The 18,752-nt window shown below is 37.8% G+C and overlaps 4 protein-coding genes and 1 non-coding gene across 5 annotated transcripts; 4 read left to right on the top strand and 1 right to left on the bottom strand.

The window, feature by feature from the left end:
- Positions 1–17: 17 nt before the first annotated feature.
- Positions 18–2,654, top strand: LOC106650105 (zinc finger protein Gfi-1-like). Its single transcript, XM_014367907.2, has 3 exons — positions 18–819; positions 988–1,111; positions 1,209–2,654. Exons 1-3 carry the CDS (start codon positions 788–790, stop codon positions 2,280–2,282), a joined length of 1,230 nt encoding a protein of 409 aa, XP_014223393.1. The 5' UTR covers positions 18–787; the 3' UTR covers positions 2,283–2,654.
- A 292-nt stretch (positions 2,655–2,946) lies between these two features.
- Positions 2,947–4,663, top strand: LOC111694184 (odorant receptor Or2-like). Its single transcript, XM_023461275.1, has 5 exons — positions 2,947–3,492; positions 3,547–3,945; positions 4,019–4,223; positions 4,344–4,496; positions 4,578–4,663. The coding sequence occupies exons 1-5, from the start codon at positions 3,104–3,106 to the stop codon at positions 4,626–4,628; spliced, it is 1,197 nt and encodes a 398-aa protein (XP_023317043.1). The 5' UTR covers positions 2,947–3,103; the 3' UTR covers positions 4,629–4,663.
- A 3,771-nt stretch (positions 4,664–8,434) lies between these two features.
- Positions 8,435–10,616, top strand: LOC106650106 (odorant receptor 30a-like). Its single transcript, XM_014367908.1, has 5 exons — positions 8,435–8,838; positions 8,918–9,298; positions 9,392–9,599; positions 9,656–9,811; positions 10,563–10,616. Exons 1-5 carry the CDS (start codon positions 8,435–8,437, stop codon positions 10,614–10,616), a joined length of 1,203 nt encoding a protein of 400 aa, XP_014223394.1.
- Positions 10,617–11,257: 641 nt separating this feature from the next.
- LOC111694183 (odorant receptor 94a-like) lies at positions 11,258–13,502 on the top strand. Its single transcript, XM_023461274.1, has 5 exons — positions 11,258–11,643; positions 11,739–12,128; positions 12,313–12,520; positions 13,035–13,190; positions 13,455–13,502. The coding sequence occupies exons 1-5, from the start codon at positions 11,258–11,260 to the stop codon at positions 13,500–13,502; spliced, it is 1,188 nt and encodes a 395-aa protein (XP_023317042.1).
- A 3,975-nt stretch (positions 13,503–17,477) lies between these two features.
- Trnag-gcc lies at positions 17,478–17,548 on the bottom strand. Its single transcript has one exon. It is a non-coding gene; the product is annotated as a tRNA-Gly (tRNA).
- Between the last annotated feature and the right edge of the window lie 1,204 nt (positions 17,549–18,752).

The following is an 18,752-nucleotide window of genomic DNA, read 5'->3' as shown; positions in this document are numbered from 1 at the left end:
GAGACGCGAGGAGAGATTCTGTTTCTGCCTGCGTTTTATTGTGTACCTCTGTACGCATGTATGTATGTGTGTACTGTGTATGTAGAGCTCGCGCGCGCGCAGAGCCGAGGCGTCATGTCGCGCGTGCTTTGCAACGCAAGAACCGCGGAACGGAGCAGCAGGTGCAAAAACCACACCGCCACTGTAGATGCGCTTTCGTGGCAATATTCTGCAGCACTCCCACAATAAGCATTTGTGCGTGTGTGTAAGTGCGATGTGTGTGTCTGTTTGCGTGTATACATGCACACATAAACTGCACCACTCATACAAGCTCACGCACTGAGAACTGCTGCTGCTGCTGCTGCTGCTGCTATGTGCGCCAGCAGAGTTATGTGTGAAAAATATAGGAGAGGGAATGATTGACGCCACCAGTACTTGTGCACCCTAGCCTAAATAAGCAATCAATAAATTCGCCAGATTGTTTACCTTTCGCTCTCGAAGGGCCCCGTCTCTCGTGTCTGTGTCGAGTGTGTGCAGCGCGTGGCCCCGTTGTTGTTCGTGCAAGAGATTCTCATGCATCGTCGAATTGGCTGGCCGTCGTCGCGAGGCAAGTGAGCGGACTTACGCGCCTCGCTCGCTCGCGCAAATTTCGCCTTCATTGTCATTGTGCAGTCGAGCAAAAGAAAGAGGAAATAATACGATAAACTGCGTGCCAGAGCTGTTTTCTGGGGCCCTTTTCTCATTCACCGACTTTCCATGTACGCGTAGAGCAGTACGTCCCCAAAAAAAAGTTCAGCCGAGATAAGCAATGGACGCCTACAACGTACTCAATAATATAAGGTAAATATTGCAGTGACGTATATATATGTATATACATGATGTGTATCGCGTAAGCTCCCAAGTGCGAATTCGTGTACGTGACGACGTTGAGGTTAGGGAGCAAAATTGTGGCAAATATTATCGCCTGATTGCTTTGTGTTGTGACTCGCGCCGTTGTTGTTGTTTCAGAGTCAAATCGGAGCCGATCGAGAAGCAGCTATGTGATCCAAACTCGTACCTGATGAAAAACGTACGAAATCACGGCGGCAATCATTTAGCCATGAACGTATCCGCAGTCGCGAGTGGCGTTCCAGTGAGTATATTTTCAAAACATTGGATCAATGTATACATTTACTATACACATGTAAAGCTCCATTCTGATACGTTTTTTTGTATTTTTCCCTACCTAGCCGGAATTTCACTCAGCGTACGAGGAAATTTTCAACGAATTCAACGATTGTAAAGACGTGAAGCCACACTTTGGCCTGATGTATCCGGGCACGTCGGACAATCTGCGAAATTGGCTGCTGAACGACGTAAAAATGGAAAACGGCCTGGCCAGTCGCTACCGATTGACCAACGACGAGATGTCGCAGTTCAAGGCCGACCCCTACGACCTCGGCGGCAAGGACATGCGCATGAACAACAACAACAAATTCAACCACATGATGGGCCAGCAAGCCGCGGCGGCGGCGGCGATGATGGACAAACAGAGGCTCGGCGCCGCCGCCGTGGCTGGCAGTAGCGTCGGCGGTATCGGGCCCAGCCCCGCCGGCGTCGGCTTATCGGCCCCTGGAGTTGCTGGCGTCGGCCTCAAGGACCCCAGCGACCTGCCCAAGTGCGACGAGTGCAACAAGACCTTCACCCAGCGCAGCAAACTCAAGCAGCACGTGGAGATCGTGCACCGCAGCATCCGCGCCCACGAGTGCGACCTGTGCCTCAAGAAGTTCGGCTACAAGAACCACCTGATGAAGCACATCGACACTGTGCATCGGGGCATCAAGGCCTTCGAGTGCACGGTCTGCCACAAGGTGTTCGGGGTAAAGGGCACTCTGAAGCGCCACGTGACCACGGTGCACGGCGAGACCAAGACCGAGTTCGAGTGCACGGCCTGTCGCTCGGTCTACACCAGCGGCTCGGGCGTCAACCTCAAGCGGCAGAACGCCCGGGCCTTCGACTGCGACGCCTGTCACAAGTCCTTCGGGCGCAAGGACACGCTCAACAATCACGTGGACATGGTCCACCGCGGCGTGAGGACCGCCATACGCGCCTTCGAGTGCCAGGTGTGCCACAAGACGTTCACGCGCAACGACCACCTCAAGACCCACATAGACGCCGTGCACCTGGGCATCAAGGCGCACAAGTGCGAGGTCTGCCACGAGAGCTTCGCGCGCAAGGGCGATCTCAATAGACACGTCGACACGATTCACCGGGCGATCAAGCTCACCCGAGTGCGAGGCGTGCCGCAGGAGCTCTGGACGTAGACGCAAGCTCGTGCTGCGCCGCGCCATCTCCGCCGCGCATCTACGCGCTTGATTGATGAAGCAAAAAAATTACAACAACAGAAAACAACAACAAACATATGTTATTATTAATCTACTGCACACCAAAATAGCTTAATTCCTTGATTTGTTAATGTTGCAATGAACATTATTTGAGCGAGTGGCGACGAGTGTGACCCGACCTAGGGCAGCGAGATTGGGAGAGAGTGTGGCCCGACGAGCGGTTAACGATAGAAATATTGCAATGACCGCGAGACGAGCCGATTGAGAAAACATGCGAGAAAGGACACTTGTAACAGATCTTTGTTTTAATGTCGAAAGTATGTGAATGCCGCAAAGTACTATATTACATACACCGTAATTACTATGAATCATTCATTATATACATAATTTTTGAATAAAACTATTATCTATTACTTGTATTTGTAAACCCACGCTTTTCACTATTTTTTTTTTTCAACCCTGATGCAGTGTAGACATGTATATGTTTATCCAAAGACCGATTTTCACGCTAAACTTAGTATGACATCGAGTGCGCCTAAATGGTATATTATTGATAGTAAATAATGATAGTATTTACACTTAATAGTCGCGCTACCTCTTTTACAGTTTTGAAAGCAAACGGAGTATACAAATCAGTCTCGCTCAATGCAAAGTGACTCATTAAACAATCACGAAGTACTTCGATTGATTGATAGAATGTTGTCGCATACGCGATGTTTCCATCAGCCAAGGGGATTTTTATTTCAAACTTACGTACATCGTAAAGTCGCTCTCGTAACATCATATATTTTATTATAGTTATGATAATTCAGTCGGTAGATTTGGGTTTCCATGAGTTTCCAATGCAGTTTTTCATATTCACCGCGTGTGGAGTATGGTGTCCGTCGGATTGGAGCCCATCGCTTAAAAAATTATACAAAATATTTGAAATTTTTCAAATAATCGCCGCCACTTGGTTCTGGTTGACGATGTTTATGAATTTGTTACTCAAGAACACAGAAAGCGACCTATTTTATGATAATATATTTGCTCTATTGGTTTTAACCTTGGCAGCTTATAAAAAATATTTTTTATTGAAGAATAGAAAAGTAATATCAAAAGTATTGAGCATGTGTTCCGATGACTCTTGGTACCAGCCTAAAAACAAACAAGAGGCTGAAATCATCGAAAGATTCGAAAACGAGACAAGGTTTTCATTTTTAGACTTATTTAATGAAAATCATTTAATGCTTAATCATTTCAGGTTGGTAACAGAGCTTTACGCGTTAGGCATCTCAACGGCTCTAGCCATAAAAGCAGTAATCCCAATGTTGAAGTCAAAATCGGGGCTGGTTTTGCCCATAGAGGTCTGGTATCCTTACAAAACTGAAAACATTTTCATTTATTTATTTTCGTACCTACAACAACTAATCGCTGGTATACCGATGATATGTTTACAAATTAGCGTCGATTCGTTTTTTGTGTGTTTGGTTCTACGTGTAGTTACCCAACTGAACTTATTGAAATATCGGATGCAATTTTCCAGCAATAACTTCATATCTAAAGGACAAGAAGTGACAACTGCAACGGGAATCCATAAAAATATCCCAATGATTGACACTTGGTTAAGAATTTGTTCAAGAAAGCATGCTAAAATATACGAGTAAGTTTCTCGATATTATTTTTGTATTAAAAATACGTCAAATAATTGCGAATAATGCGATAACGAGACATAGATTTGCAGAATCAGTTCATAAATGTTTCAAAAGTATTATGGCTGCTCAGTTGATCATTACGATTCCATGTTTATGCATGACAGTATTTATATTAGCCCAATTTGATGAACTGGGTTTCAATTTCGTTGATAAATTTTTTTGCTTTGCTACATGTCTGATGCAAATATTTTTATACTGTTGGTATGGAAATGAAATTATTTTAGAGGTAATTTTGAATTTAGAGTATGTTTTTTATTCTATGCTAATGCCCACGAGGCAATTAAAAATCATGCAATATGTTGAACCAAATTTGTATGAATACTCTTGCTTTTTCCTTTTTTTCAAGAGTTTGGATGTTGAAAATTCGATTTATCATATGAATTGGATTGCCTTACAAAGTAAGACTAGAAAAAATATTTTGATGATGATGTTACGAGCAAGAAGACCAATAAAATTTACCGTACGATCATATGTGGTAAATGTTGCTTCATTCATAGAGGTGATTTTTTTGATAATTTTATAAAGTTCTACACATAAAATACTTATAATCTCAATAGCATAACGTTTCTGGGGTTTTCAGATTATCAAAACATCATTTTCGGCTTTTCGATTGTTACAAACAATGTCATAGAAATGAAGGGGATGTGATTTTTATCATATAGATCAATCTAGTAGCAAATTATTAATAATATGATTATTACCGCACTTGTTCATAAAATACTAGTTAAAATTTTGCATTAAATTATAAAGATGTTAATTTTTAGAATCAAACTTATATTGTTGCGTATTTTTAATCATTGTTTAGATTGAATTCTAGGCGAATAAGCTTATTTTGTTGATAAGATGAAAGTTTGGTGGAGAAGTAGGAAATTTTTTTTTCAAGAATATTGTTTGTATCTTTATTTTATAAAATAAGAATTCGTTTTTAAAAGTATTGAAGAATATCAAGAAAAATTATGAATCGTTTCAAGAGGTGCTAATGATAAATAATGCATAGAATATTAACGAACTAACTAGAAAATTTTTTTGTAGTTGTTGGGTCTATTTTCTCGGAGCACGCACCGTTGTAAATAAGTTATTTTTCAATGACGGACAGTTTATCTCCGAATCTATTCTGTATCTGTATCGGCCGATCTTGACCAAATGCAGCTCACTTCTTTAACGTATCAAAAAGGTTAGTATACTGAAAAAATTACAAATTTCATTAAGAAAATGAAATGTCAGAAGTTTGACATTTTTTTTACCACTCTCATTTTTATTACAATTTTTTTTTTTAATACTCTGGTATATTATCCTTTTTCATAGTTTATCATAACGAAATAAAGGAAACTTATAAAAGATCTTCGGAATAGATTGAGTGATAAACTTAGTCATTGAAGTGAGGACAAAATTAACAGAATCAGACTCGATTGTAAGCGACTTAAAATTACAAGTACTAAGTTCAAATCAACTTAATTTTTTTATATTTTAAAAATCAGGAAATTTATTCGTTTTAATTGAAGACTATATGATAAATATGTCATACGAAATATTAAAATAGTTTATTGTATCAAATAGATTGTTTGGAATTAAACACTGTAAAACTCGAATTTGGTACTTGAAACTTACTTTTATTTAGAAAAAACAAATTCACATGATGTTATAAAGCTACATTTTCAGAAAAATCTTCAAAAAGCAATTCAAATCTGGATCATTAAAGTGGATCGGGCGGAGCTTAGTATAATTTTCAAAAGCTTCAAATAAAACTCAGTACACGTGTTCCACAGTATATAGCGCATTATGTCACTGACCTGGACATCGTTTCCGTATATAAAGCTCGACAACCAGGTCTCAAAGGCTAGACCACTAACTGACATAAGTCTTCGGGTATATTATATATAGAATGGCGCTAACGAAAATATGTACATGCAAAGTTGAAAATAGCATTTCGAAGTGATTATGCATTTGAATCGCTGCTCGACACCCGACCACGCCTCTCGCTGGCTGCATCGACATTATCCGGGGTGAGATATTTCATCATATTACACGGTTGAAACGAGTCTATGATAAAACTACTTAGATCGATGATTCTTCATTTTTAGAAAGAATTAAAAACAAGGGTTTCTTTAGATTTACTTCACTTTTTCCATGAACTCTCAGAGGACGAACGTATCAAGGACAAAGAAAATCCTGTTCAAAGTAATACATCAAAGAGCTTGAAAATTACCTTGGGTCCCCGAGGATTCAGCATCATGATATTACGAAACTGCGACAAATATGAGACAAACCAGGTATGAAGAAGTTGCGTTCCTGCAATTTTACCCTTGAGTTATTTTGAGTTATTATAATTATCAATCAAAATTTGCATCATTCAGAATTTTTACCCGAATTTATAAAAATGAAAACGGCACGTGCATCTATGCAGGAAATTCATTAAAGATAATATATATTCGCATTCGAATTAACCCTGCACGAGGCATATAAATAAACAATCAAATCGTCGTCGTAAAAATCGCCTCGATGCTTATTGTGTGTAAATCACGAGTTCAAACAAACAAGAGTTTGTATATTTTTACTCCGGCCGTGTCCTATACAATGTAATCTAAAGTTGACGAAAACATGCACATCTACCTTCATTGCATGAATGCTAAAAGTCGAATGCGTACATAGTCAGATGAAAAAAAAACAATTCATAGTTGTGCTACTTGGCTTAATTAGATATTAACATAAAATAGCAGCGTAAATGACAGAGTGAGGAGGCCTCGTCTCAGTACTCGTCATGTCGACGCTCTGTGAGTGTTGAAACCGGATCAAAACATCAAGATGCGTCGAAATGCGTCATGAATGTTCATTGCAACAAACGCACGAGGGGAGAATAATTCGAGCAATTGTGCATAGATAACGGAAAAAAAATTGTCAACAACTGCTTATCTGATAATCCTCCAATAATAGAAATCGAATAAACTCGCTGGGGAGCATGGAAATATTTATAATTATCACATTTCGTTGTAAAAATATCATTTAATCTAATCGACAAACTTCACCTCGCGATTAATTCTGAACTTTCGGCTACGTATTACTCCTTTGACATCGACAAATGAATTAAGCAATATACCTTTTTTTGCAAACCGCAGAAAAGGCACATCACGTGGCACATGCTGCAATCGTATATGATAAATGAAATATTATGCCGGTAGGGTATTAATCATAGGGCTTATTTGCCCTTGCCCCAGGACGTATATGCAATTCATCGCTTTTACCCACTATATTCTAGCAGTCCCCAAGTGCGCAACATTGCACGTTAATGTACGCACGACAACAATTTTTCAAGAAGAGAATAACATGCATTTGCGTCATACGCTTCGGTTGATGCTCGTGTGCTATACCTTTTGCCATTACGGTGTATTATTTACAAATAAAAACAGAGAGTGTATGAACCGATGTGAGTGTGACATGTGTAACAAACGATAATAAGTGTTTCAACGCAGATGATCGACATCTGTGCATAAGTCGAAAAAAATAGCAAGTCGCTTCGAGAATTTCCAGATGAGATGAAAAAATAATTTTGGGTCTGCGTGTTCAAAAAAACAAGATTGAAAATATCTTATAAAATGAGTTCAACGTGAGTTCAATAGCTAAATTTACCAAGTATTTTATAGAGCTACAGTGCACTAGTGAATAAGAGCTTCAAGGGGGTCGTCGTCGATAAAACGGTACACTGCGATAATTTTTTCAACAATAAAAGTAACTGAACATCATTGGATTTTTCCATCTGACAATGCTATGATGATGATATGCGACGGTTGGTGGCTAGCACATATGCCAACACTGCACATGAAAGTGTTACCAAGCTATTTGCGATGTTTTGACATTGAAATATTATCATGCCGGGAAAACTGGCGTACTTTACCTTTCTCACGATCTTGAAGCACTTGTTTTGAAGGTACAAGGCTGTTCGCAAGTACTTGAAAATTCAAGCGACATAATTTCTCGAAATGAATCTACAAAATTCAAACATTGTTTTTACATCTATCAAATATATTTCTATCAAATTTTACATTTATCAAATATTTACTACTATGTATATTACTGTATAATTGATAAAATATAGTCAAATACATTGTGAATTCTCAAGGAATAGATGTTAGAATAGAAACGGAAAGCGCAATAATGGATTGTTCACTGCTATAGGTGCTACGATTGTTAATTCATTTAAGGTAAATTGCGATAGAAAAGTCAGTGGTATATGGAAATAAGAAATAAGTACACAAACAAATCATTTACAGAGGTTTTACGTGCTTCGCAATAATGATGAAACAAAGATATACCGACTTCAATTTTCATCTGCAAATTTAATAACTACTTTATGTACTTCACACGGCATAAGTTATCCTGATGAAAAAAATTTCTTTCAGTATCGAATTCAAAGTGATCATAGATGAAAAAAAATTAAATAAAATGCACTCGCTTGTAAGAGATATAATAATTCAAAACGTCGAATACGAAATCTTGCCCTATCAGTTTCTTTTACTGACATTTTGGGGCATATGGTATCCACAAAATTGGTCATTATGGGCTGCCAATATTCAAAAATCATATTTTGTGTTCATAAGTTTCTTAGACATCATAATTTGCACGGAAATGCTCATTTTTTTTATAAATAGTTTTGGAACTTCAAATTTCAAACTTATAAACTTTTTTTTCGTCAGTGCAAATATTACCGGAGTTTATAAAGCTATCAAATTAATGCTTAATCGAAAAATGATCCGTGAATTTCTTCTTACTTATTTCGATGCTGACTGGAGAACACCGAAAGATAAAATTGAACAAAAAATTCACGATGATATTAATGCAAAAATTAAGTAGGCATTCTATCAAAAATACTTTGGTATAATAATCAAATGATCATAATTTTCAAGTTTTTATCGTAATTTTTTTTAGGCGAGTAACATTAATATATTCAGTTTCCATGCTGGGAATTGTTATGATGAAAGCAATGTCACCATTGACAGGATCTAATTCAGTGTCTTTACCGGTCGAGGCTTGGTACCCGTACAAAGTCGAAAAAACTAGCTGGTACTGGCTTACTTATTTGCATCAATGCATTCTTGGCTCATCAGCGGTCTGCGCTCACATTGGAATAGACACTCTGTTTATGGGGCTTTTGCTAAAAACATCGTATCAGTTAGAAGTTTTGAAGCATCGTCTCAGAAGTTTAAACATTTCGCTTCTTTCTCTGAATGGAAAAGGTTCCACATTATCTATCGAAAATGAAAAGATGCTAATAATAGAATGTATAAAATATCATCAACGCATTTACAGGTGAAAATAATGATTTATCGTCTTAATTCGAAAATAACTTTCAAGTTTATGTTTCATGATTTTTCATTTTAAATTTTGATGACTATTTTTCAGTTTTGGAAAAAAGTTAAATGATAAATTTCAAGATATCCTTATAATTTTAGTCGTATCCTCTTTACCAAATATATGCATAAACATTTACGCTCTATCTACCTATACCAGTCGAACAAAAATTGATATAATTGCCACTTTATTTTGTACAACATCTGCATTCATGCAATTTTTTATTGCCTGTTGGTTTGGAAATGAAATCACTTGGAATGTAAGTTTGTTGCGATTTAAATGTAAAGAAAATGCCTATAATTATTTTTACTTTAGAGTATAAACGTCAGAGATGCATTATATGATTTGGATTGGACAGTATTTAATTTAGATAGTCAAAAATTGTTCATCTTCATAATGACACGATCGATGCGCCCAATGCAATTTAAAATAGGATATTTATTATCCTTAAATCTGGATTCCTTTATAAAAGTAAGTTATAATATTTCACATAAAATGATTTACATATCATAAATATAAATAAAAAATCTGGGGTGAAAATGCAAAACAATATTGCTGAATTTTTCTAAAACGAGTTTACTACGGAAAGTACCTACATTTAATGTTTATTGCAGTGTAATAGTCAGAACAGGTACTTCTAACGTCTATCGTTGGATTCAGCCGTGTGCCTGGTAGCATAATTCCAATTTTCTAGAAAAAATGAAAGGCATAAGTCCACCTTTGCAGACTCTATAACGCGATGGATAGTCTATTTTGATTCGAAATGGAAAAAAAAATGATGTTTGAAAGTACAGATAGCTCATGAAGGCCCATTTTCTCGATTAGCAGTTTTATATTTTATCGTCGTAAGATTTGAGGTTTCATACTAGTATAACGTAATATGAACTATTTTGTTGAGATAATATAATTAAACGATGTTATTGTTATGAATTAAGGCAAACTATTCACGTGAAAAAAAAATATAGAAAAAGTGGATTTATGCTAAAAAATTTAAAAAGAATAAATAATTAAGTGCACGTTAACTGCTTCGTACTTAATGCTTCATTCAATTTTAATGATTCACCGATCAAAAGATGCCCAAATTAAGTTAAAATTTTACGGTGTCAAACTGTTTTTCTCGAAAACACCAAAAATAGAGTCGTTTTGCTTTTCCCCCGCTGAAATATTCAATAATTTAGATTTTGTTATTTTAATTTTAATAAAATTTATTTTTCGAGTGCAGATTATCAAAGCATCTTACTCATCTTTTAATATTCTTCAACAAACAACACATTAAAAATAATATATCAGTATTTTCAGTACACTGTGAGTTAGTTTGACAACAAATTGTCAGTAATTTATTGAAACTATTTAGATTGAAATATACACCTACTTAAAAGAATGCAAAAGTAAGCTTTCTGTGAATACAATTTTTCATATTTTCTAAAGTACATATTTTTAAGAAATGCACATTCTAAAACATCAGTTTTTCTCAACAAGCTTATATTTGACATTTGTATTGCTTACTTTATTTCATTCCAGTACAAGTTATATTTTTTAATTAATTTGAAAGCTATTGAATAATTTATTTTTCAAAGTATTGAAATTTAATTTTCAATAATAGTTTATAATTAAACAGAAATACATGTTTGCAAAGAACTTACTCATATCATAAATAATTATAAACGCATGATAATCGATTGCCAGTAATTTTTTTCACTTGAATATTAGTTAGCACTAAAACCAATTACTTTTTTAATTAAAAATTGTTACAGAAATACGTAAGTAGAGACATTAATCAATAGTGCCATAGCTCTTCTGCAAGTTTAATAACTGCATGGGCATCGTTCTACTGACTACATTTTATAAGAGTTTACCTTCTTTTACTATACTTGAAAAAACTCAAGATTTCACTATAGTTGTAGTAAAAAACGTAAAATGTTAATTAAAAATAGTTTGGAACATCAAGTCCTTCCTGTGCCATTTCATTTACTTACATTATGGGGTGTTTGGTGCCCAGAGAACTTTAATCCTTCAATTAAAAAAGTTTATTCAGTTTTTACCATCATAGTATTAGCTGTACAAATGTCTCTTACTTTAGGTGTCAGTATTTTATTTGTCATGATGATAAGTTCAAAAAATTTCGATTTAGATATATTTTTCATGATGACATCTTTAATAAATGGAATGTATAAGGCCTTAAATATTTTTTATTATCGTAAACGTATTTTAAGTCTTTTGACCAGAGGTTTTGAAGATCGTTGGCATGTACCTCGAGACGATTATGAAAAATATATTCTTGAAATTTACTTTAACGAAAGTTGGTAAGTAGCAACATTTTAATATGTATATATGCAAGAATATATAAATTTTTGTGTGATAAACAATCTTTAACTATGTAAATTTTTTTATTATTGAGGCGTACACATCTAATCTACGCTGTAGCTTGTTTAGCTGGAGTTTTCATCAAATTAATTGGACCCATGGTGAAGTACGATACAGATTTGAAACTTCCAACTCCGTCATGGTATCCTTATAATACAAATGAAACAGTGTATTTCTGGGTGTCTTATAGTCAACAAATGTTTGTTGGAGGTTCTATTATTTCAATGCATATAGGCGCAGACACGTTATTATCTGGAATGATTCTTCAATCTTGTGTGCAGCTCCAATTATTGAAACACCGGCTACGTAGTTTTTCAAAACATTGTATAGATGCACACCGTTATTTAGGTACCAAACTTTCGAAATCAAGTATTGAATCAGTATTCTTACGACAATACATTTGTGACCATCAATTAATTTATACGTAATAAGAATTAACATTATTTTTTGGGTAAATATTTTTCGTTTATAAAATATTTTTAAATCAAGAATATTCACTTACTGATGAAAAAAAATGTCAACTTAATTTTATAAAGAAAAATATTTTTCATAGAACTTAAAAAAATTAATTTGGTTTATATGCATAAGTTGCATTCTATGCATTTTAGGTACTTGAAAATGATAAATCATGATTTTTCTGGTTGGTTATTGGCTATGCTAGCTGTTGTTGTACCCAATATATGCATAAACGTATATCTTTTATCGTTTCAAAAAATTGGCATGAACGTAGATTTTGTAACGACATTCGGTTTGTTATCAATATCTCTATTCCAAATATATTTACCCTGTTGGTATGGAAATGGCGTTATACTACATGTAAGTTTAAATACAACTTAAAAATTAATAATTATTTCCCAAACCAAAAAAAATATATAAAAAGAGTAAAAATAAAACTTATTCATATTACATTATAAATTGTAATGAAATGTAGAAGCGTGTAAAATTACTAACGATTTTAGACAGCAACTTCATTTATAAACATTTTATTACAATATCATATTTGTTTAATTACAAATTGTCATAGAGCGCAACTTTAATTTCATTTTTTCATAAAATTTTTATATTTTTTACACATTATTTTATGGGGTTTCAATTTAAATGACAATTTTATTTACTCAAGAATAGAGTATTAAAAAAAATGAAACTAAAAAAAATTCTTATTTCAAATAAAAAGTTGGCTTCATTTTAATGAAATGTAGTAAACTGTTATACGGGAAAAGAATATAGAAACATGTATCACGTGCCAGAAGACGTTAGTAATCTTATATTTTTTACATTTTCTTCTGAAACTTTTTCGCTGAGGTGTAGGATAAAATATTTTGTCGTGCAGAGTACAGAGATCACAAATGCTATATTTGAAATGGATTGGACTGATTTATCACCGTTTACGAGAAAAGCCTTAATAATCATGATGATGCGCTCGTTGAAACCAAGTAAAATAGAGACTGCTCACATTATACCTATAAATATAAAAGCACTTTTAAAGGTAAAGGTTGTTAGATTTTCAATAATAGTATATTTCGTGCCTATAGAGAGAAAAACTGAAAAGTTGCCGAGTACACGTAATTTATCAGTGGAGGCTGATTATCACGTGCTCGAGACTTTTTCCTGCATAGGTGCAAGTAAATTTTTTTGTGAATCTCCTAGCCTAAAATAATATTTTGATTCTGTTCGGTGGCAACAAAATGTGACTTTATGTTGGGGTGACAAAAACACTTTTTAAAAAAACATTAAAATATCTATTTTACAGATCATGAAGACATCATATTCTTTTTTGAGTGTATTGCAACAAATGTAATGAAACCAATAGTAGGATTATCAATAAAGTTCAAATTGTAATATTACGTAACAAATTACTGAACAAAAATTTGATCATATATGACTGTAGTTATAACTACAGTTTTTGAGAAATTTCTATAGCTTATTTTTCAATCACACTAGACTGAAAATAGCGGTGAAGTTCATAGCGTTATGTTGCGTGAATTCAACATGCATCTAGTCACCATTAGTAAAGAAGCTATAAGAGTTCTGGAACCCCTCGCTCCTATTTCCTCGAGGCTCCCCCTCTCCACTCTCCAATCCAAGGGTGGGGGGTCTTTGCTTCACTGCTGACAGCTCGTAGACGGCTACTTATTTTATCTATGGCGGAGTTATACCGACTCTTGAATTTAAAGAGTGGGGTATTGGGGTAGGATCCTTTTGTGTGTAGCGTGGGTAAATGGTTACCTGCTTTACCGATTGTAGAGTTACTTTCTGATGCACATAACCTATGCCAACATCAGGCGTGAGTATTTTAAGCTATGAAGTCTAGCCTACATCATAATTTATCAAGAGGTATTCACATACTATAAGTTACCCACTTTCACTTACAACCAATAGCAATACCAGGGAGCCAGTTATAATAACCTATAAAGTTTACGACAAGAAGTTAAGACATAGTATGCTTATGTATGGTTTTTTATTATTTTATACTCTGCAGCCAGTGGCCCTGGGAAACCAAGAGCCTTTTTCGGAATTGTCTAAGTTCTCGAACGTTCGGCATTATGTACGAGAGCATGACTTTGTATATATGGCCGATTCTCTGTGAAGTCGAATGGCCAAAAAAAGTTTTTTATCTGGAAATATGAAATACTTGAAAAATCGAATATATTTTCGATTTTCCATTTTTTAATATCGTTTTTTAGGATAAAGTCGCACTTTTCTGCATTAAAATAATTTTAAAGTGTATACTAACTTATACCGTTGGATTCGTCATAAGAAATCCTAAACTTTGGTGGTGTCAAACAATTTTCTAGATTGTTTTTGTTCATTTGCCGATCGCTCGTAAAGGAACTATGCGAAATTTGCGAAAAAAAGCTATCGAAAAAGTGTATTTTTTTCAATGAAATCGTACTCCTACGGCAAAACTGACTACGGAATTCGATTATGCAGACAAAAACACGTACGAAAATGTATTGTTAAGATTATTTTTAGACTCTGAACAGAGTTTGAAATAAATCGAATGGTTGACCGATTTTGCTTCTTTTTCGGAGTACGTTTTTAAACTTCAAAAATCCATCGACACAATCTACAATCATTTGTTTGAGTTCTAGTTTGAAGAAAATTTGATTTTAAACCTCAAACTTTCAGATTCCGATGGATCCCCCAAGATACAAAAATGTTTTGGAAAAGTGGACCACCCTAGTGTAGACATTATAGATTAAAATACATCACTATAGGTTTAGTTTATGAGTGAGAGTGTGCAACTCATCCATCGGTAAAGCAGGTCGGTATCCTCTGTATTAACCCCTAAAAATACCTGGGTTTCCCGATTGGAGGTAAAGGATAAGTTTTTTTTTTTTTTTTTTAATAGAAAAAAGTCTTTTATTTTGCATATTGATTTGAACAAAAGTTTACAAATCAGAGGTGGGAAAATTATATAAAAGACGGCAGCGTTGGAGGACCAGGGGGGGAGGGGTCAGCGTGGCAACCGAGAGCACACACCGGAATCCGTCGCTAGACATTACTTCGGTGTGGACCCCAGCCGCCTTTCAACTGCTTTCGTTTCAGTAGTTATTTATCGTCCTTGGTCTTGTTAAACGTTTGCTTCTTGCCTCAGTCTTGTTATTACTGTCTTCGCGAAATTGGAAACCGCGTTCCAATTAGACCTGTCTCTCAACATGAGCCGGACGATGTTCTCCGGTTCGGTCCACTCGCCAATTTGCGCCTGCAGCACTTCTCTTTCGGGCTCAAAATGCGAGCAGTGGAAAAATACGTGCTCCACGTTTTCAGTTTCGTCGAGGCAAACCGGGCACCGTACGCTGGCGTTGTTGTCGTAGCGCTGGCTATGGTGTCTGAAGTAGCCGTGCCCGGTCATTAGCTGCGTGAGGTGGTAAGACATCTCACCATGTCGCCGTTCTACCCATTCCTTGATGTCCGGGACCAGTCGGTGCGTCCATCTGCCCTTTGTCGACTGGTCCCACTGGACCTGCCATCTTCTGAGCGTCTCCTGTCGCTCGTCGCCTCGGCCCGCATCATCGCGGCTGCAATGGAAAAGCCTGGCTCGCTCGTCCGAGAGCAGTACCAGCGGTGGTATGCTGGCAAGGACATAGGTGGCCTCGTACGACAGATGCGGGCGTCCGCTGATGATGCGCAGACAGGCTCGTCTGTGGATTGACTCCGCTTGACGCAAGTAGGCCCTCGTCTCTGTGGCGCTACTCCAGATGGGGGCCCCGTAGAGCAGGACCGAGTCGACCACGCCTGCGTACAGCTTCCTTCGGCTGCTCCTGGGACCGCCGGTTCTTGGCATAATACTTGCCAAAGCTCCGGCCACGCTTCTCGCCTTCTCGCTGGCCTTTGCAAGGTGCACGTCGAACCGCAGTCTGGCGTCGATGTGCAGTCCCAAATAGCGGATGTGGGGAGCCGATTTTATGTGGCAGTTCCCCACTGTGATGGTGATTGACTCCATCTTCTTTCTGCTGGTGAGCAACAGGACTTCTGTCTTTTGATCGGCGGTTTCCAAGCCGAGCCGAAGGATCGCCTCTCGGACCTGTACGACAGCAGCGTTCAGGTGGTTTTCGATCCGCTAGAGGTACTTGTCCACCGCTACCAACGCGATGTCGTCTGCGAAGCCTACGATGTTGACACTGCGCTGTAGGTTGAGGCGCAGCATGGCGTCGTACATCACGTTCCACAGTGTTGGCCCTAGAACTGACCCTTGAGGCACGCCCGCCGTGACGCTGCCGACCTCGGGCCCATCGCTTGTGCCGAATTCCAGGACTCTGCCTTGAAAATAATTTGCGATTATTTTCAGCAGGTACGCAGGCGTCTCAATGCGTTCCAGCGCGGTGAGGATGTTATTCCACCGGGCCGTGTTGAAACGTTTTTGACGTCCAGCGTCACGACGGCGCAGTACTCCTTTGTTCCGCCGAGCCACCTCTCGCCTTTGAGAGCCTCGCGTGCCGTGGAAACGACCGTTTCTATAGCGTCAATCGTGGAGCGGCCCCTCCGGAAGCCGAACTGGCGATCCGAGAGGCCGGCCGGGCTCTCCGTGAAGGCCTGGAGACGATCGCAGATGATCCTCTCCAGCATCTTGCCCATCGCGTCCAGCATGCAGATTGGCCGGAAAGAGGTCGGCTCGTCGGGCGGCTTCCCCGGCTTCGGCAGCAGGACGAGCCTCTGTCGCTTCCAGCATCTCGGGAAAACGCCGCTCCTTATGCACGCCGTGAACACTCGGAGGAAAATGTCAGGGCGAGCTGCTACCGCGATCCTCAGTGCCGCGTTCGGAATTCCATCTGGGCCGGGTGCTGTGTGCTCCTTCATTTTTCCGCACGCTCTGCGGAGCTCTCCCAGGGAGACGCCAGGCGCTATTTCTCCGTCCGGAACCACTGGCGGAGGGGAGAGCTCATCGGTTACCACCGGGAAGAGGGCAGCCACCGCGCGTCGCACCAGTGACGGAGAGCTAGGTGGTTTTGCTCTCGGGCCCCTTAGCCGCGACATCACGATCTCGTAGGGCCTACCCCACGTGTCCCTGTCTGCCTCCTCACATAGGATGCTCCAGGATAAAGGATATGTAACCAATCCTTTGGTTAATCGACGGGTCATAGTTTTAAATTTCAAAAAAATTTTCGGCTTGACCTATCAAAATTTTTCAAGTATTTTATGAAATTTTTAAGATTTAGGAACAATAATAATTTTTCCGGTATTTAAAAAGAGAATTTTCCACGCTTTTATTTATAAAGTATATTAAATAAAATTTGAAGAAACTCTATTAAATGATGAGGTCAAAAAAGTATGCATCGGCCGGGAATCGAACCCGGATCGCCCGCGTGGCAGGCGAGCATTCTACCATTGAACCACCGATGCTTCATGCACATCAGATCATCTGCTAAGTATTAAATAGCAATTCGACCCGTAGTAGGGGTTATCACACATATCTCATCCGACCCGGTTCTTGCCTAAAAGATCCTTTCATAGAAAAGAGTCGGCGGAAGATTTAGCCTTGCGAAACCCATGATGAATACACATAAACGATTACTTGTGCTACGAGCCAGTATGGTTCAGTACAAAAATATTTGAGGCCTATGCCACTCTCGTTGCATAAAAAAATATATATAAATAATCACTTTAACAAGAGATACAGATATTTGCAGAATTAAATTGTGTTTGATAATTTATAAATGCCTTTGTTAAAAGTTTTTTTGTTAAATTTTTTTTTCATAATGTAGAAGAATCTGTTTTGAATGAGGGTATTAGATATCCAGAGAATGCTCTTTCATCGATATTGCCGCGATCCAAAAAACATAAGTACCAATCGCAACTCAGCCATCTGCTTAGCATTCGTGCACAATACGAGAAACATGGTTCGGGTATAAGTGACGACGAAGTGCGTATCAAGTGGGAAGATGTCAAATCAGCAGATGCTGCAGCTTTCCTAGAAGATTTATTCACTCTATTTGCGGAAAGGATCAAAGAGCCACTCACCAAAGACTTAATGATTAAAGTCAATTATGTAGAGCTAGCAGCAGTATATATGACATTGAACAAAGACGGGGAGTTCATTTTCGGCGACAAATATTTCAATATTAAAAATGAATATACATCACTAACAACGGACTTGGGAGAATGGTTTATTTCAAACGTTCAAGAGTCCATTCTCAAGCAAATGGAAGATATTGAAGAGAAAAGCTCAGGCTCGGCTTTGAGCGAAATACTACATTTATTTGTTAATATCAATAAGTAAAACCCTTCAAGAGTGGGCTGCTACATCCCGCTTCCAAAAGTCATTCACGATAAACATGACACAATCACAATCTCCGCGACTAAATCTCCGCGACATAATCTCCGGGACAAAATCTCCGCCGAATTTTATTTTATATTTTTCTACTTATTAGATGTTTTTGGTATGTGTATAAGTGTGTTTGGGATGCGTGATAGTGTGTTGGGGTGCATGACAGTGTGTTTAGGATGCGTGATTTTTTTTTTTTTTTGGACGTGGGCAGAGTGAACTCTGCAGCCAGTGGCCCTTCGAAACGAGTACCCCACTGGAAACCGTCGTTAAACATTACTT

The sequence above is a fragment of the Trichogramma pretiosum genome, unplaced genomic scaffold (assembly GCF_000599845.2).
Source record: "Trichogramma pretiosum strain Unisexual culture from Peru unplaced genomic scaffold, Tpre_2.0 scaffold15, whole genome shotgun sequence".
NCBI classification, from domain to species: domain Eukaryota; kingdom Metazoa; phylum Arthropoda; class Insecta; order Hymenoptera; family Trichogrammatidae; genus Trichogramma; species Trichogramma pretiosum.
The sequence above is the reverse complement of the archived record's forward strand: the minus strand, read 5'-3'. Positions and strand labels throughout refer to the sequence as shown.